This window comes from Poecilia latipinna, unplaced genomic scaffold, assembly GCF_001443285.1.
Source record: "Poecilia latipinna isolate Pla-1442-1.1 unplaced genomic scaffold, P_latipinna-1.0 Scaffold2966, whole genome shotgun sequence".
NCBI classification, from domain to species: Eukaryota; Metazoa; Chordata; class Actinopteri; order Cyprinodontiformes; family Poeciliidae; genus Poecilia; species Poecilia latipinna.
The window spans coordinates 1-2,446 of record NW_015115582.1 but is presented as its reverse complement, the minus strand read 5'-3'; the positions used below and the strand labels follow the sequence as shown (position 1 = coordinate 2,446).

Here is a 2,446-nt window from a genome sequence, read left to right as displayed (position 1 = left end):
AGTCAGATGTTCAACAGCTGAAGGATCTTGTAAAGACTGTAGAGTAAGTAAATGTTTGTAGTGAGTCTAGCTGCTGTCAGCATATTGAACTAAACCCAGTTAGCATCAAAGCTAAGCTCCAGTGTTCCCAGTAAAGCTGCAGCTTCTCAGTGGGAGGAGAATGGTTCAGGCTTCCTGATTGGACACAGAGACAGCAATCAGCCAACCAGGAGCCAGCAGCTTGCTGTGTTCCTGTGTTTGTGTTGGTGTGAAGATGAGTGTTGTTGCTGTGTCCATGTCTCCATGAAGTCCAGCGGGACTCTGGCGTCCATCCGTCCGACATGTTGATCAAATGATGACATCACTGTTATCATATTTTAGTCTTTTTATGATCCAGATTGATTTAATTAGAACTGAATTTATTTCTTCTCTCATCACAGAGTTGGTGGCTGTAGGCTCCTAAAGGCTCAATGTGAGGTTATGGCCTCAAATCTGAAGTCCAACCCAGATCTGACTGAACTGGAAATCAGTGAGATGAACATAAATAAAGCTGGAGACTCTGATATGAAGAATCTGTTTGAGATCCTGGAGAGTTCAGTCAGTAAAGTGAAGAATCTGAGGTTTGTTTTCTCTATTTATACAATAAAGTCATTCATTGATACTTTAGTCCTTAGTTTAATTAATAATTTAATTGTAATATTTTAAAACAACCTTTTTAAATGTCAGATTAAAATCTCTAAAACATTTTACCTTATAAATGAATTATTTTCTTATTTCAGATTTTGTGATTATTGAACTTTGTTTTTCAGTTTTTAAAATGTTTCTGACTGAACAAACTGAGTAAAATAATTCAAATGAAGTTAATTAATGATGGAGATGTTTCATTTTGGTTTGTAAAGATTCAGATTGTTTTATTTCTGATTCTCATCTTTACATCCAGAATGACATGCTGTTACTCCAGAGCCGAACCAGGGTCACATCCACAAACACTGACCAGTTCAAATAATCATTAATGAAACATCTAAGAAGTGACTGATTGTAGAAAAGCAAATCTAGATTAAATGAATGTCAGTGAGGTTTGCAGCAGCAGCTTTGTCCTGAAGCTGTGGTTCTGTGGGGGCTGGGTCAGAGAGGAACCGTCCTCTTCAGTCTGTCAGCTGTCAGTCAGTTGGAGCCTTGTCTCTGTGATGAAGCTTCATCAGGTCACGTCTCCTTAGGAAATAATGGCCTCCATTGGCTTTCAGCAGCTTTAAGAAGAACCCAAGGCCATTGATGAATAAACTGAGTGGTTCTGATCCGGTTACCAAGTTGGATCTCCAGCTGATGATCAGGAACCAGCAGAAATAGCTCACCTCATCCAGGCTGCTGCTCATAGAAAACTTTGAGTTTCTTGTTGATCAAATGTTCTAGTTCTGCTGGTTTGGACTCTTTAAACCAGTTTGACTGGATCAGATGTTTGAATCAGTTCATCATGTTTGTTTTACATTCAGGGAAATAAATTTTCTACATTTTTATTATTTATTTGTTCATATTTCAGTTTTAACTGCATCCTGTTGGCTTCAGCTCATCTTTTATTCTTTATTCAGATTGTGGAGCTGCAGTTTGTCAGAGACCAGCTGGACGTCTCTGTTCTCAGCTCTGAAGTCCAACCCGACCCATCTGACAAAACTGGAGCTGAGCTACACCAACCTGGGAGATTCTGGAGTGAAGGAGCTCTGTGGTTTTCTACAGACTGAAGGCTGCAGACTGGAGAGGTTGAGGTATTTTGATCATATAATTATTGATATTTCTGTGAATATAATTGATCATAAATCAAAGTTCATTTCTTCTGTTCTAATAAATAATTTCTGAGTTTGTTCCTGGATCCAGAGCTTAATATAATCCCTCTGTGTAACTGAGTTGGACCTGCTGACCTGAGGTCACAGGACAACATTCGGACCCCTCATGTCAAGCAGGTCAAAGGTCATTCAACCCAGTCTAGAAAAGTGAATTCCTGGAATCTGACAGGAACAATCAATGATTGATGCTTCAACACTTTGATCAGAACCTTTAATGATTTTACAGACTAAAATCCTCCAACATAACATGACCCAGTACCAGGTTCTGGTTCTGGTTCTGAAGTCAGCAGGTCTTTATTGAAGCAGCAACTTGTTGGCTTTAATATTCATGAAAATATTTAACTGGTTCTGTTGGACTGGTTCACCTGCATCCTGTTGGCTTCAGCTCATCTTTTATTCTTTATTCAGGTTGATCAGATGCAGATTGTCAAAGATCAGCTGTGATTTTCTGGCCTCAGCTCTGAAGTCCAACAGCCTCCATCTGACAGAACTGGACCTGAGAAACAACAACCTGAAGGATTCAGATGTTCAGCAGCTGAAGCGTTTTGTAAAGACTTTACAGTAAGTAAATGTTTGTAGTGAGTCCAGCTGCTATCAGCATATTGAGCTAAACCCAGTTAGCATCAATG

At 39.3% G+C, this 2,446-nt stretch overlaps 1 protein-coding gene across 9 annotated transcripts in view; it reads left to right on the top strand.

The window, feature by feature from the left end:
- LOC106939740 (NACHT, LRR and PYD domains-containing protein 3-like) overlaps positions 1-2,402 on the top strand; it is a 38,075-nt gene extending 35,673 nt beyond the window's left edge. For 6 of the 9 annotated variants that reach the window (XM_015022268.1, XM_015022264.1, XM_015022262.1 and 3 more), the window contains 2 exons: positions 1,566-1,739; positions 2,226-2,402. In XM_015022268.1, coding sequence (XP_014877754.1) covers positions 1,566-1,739; positions 2,226-2,382 — 331 coding nt within the window. In that variant the 3' untranslated portion in view covers positions 2,383-2,402. Of the gene's footprint in view, positions 1-419; positions 600-1,565; positions 1,740-2,225 lie in introns of all 9 variants that reach the window. The other 3 variants (XM_015022267.1, XM_015022265.1, XM_015022269.1) reach the window with 2 other exon arrangements.
- Positions 2,403-2,446: the final 44 nt, after the last annotated feature.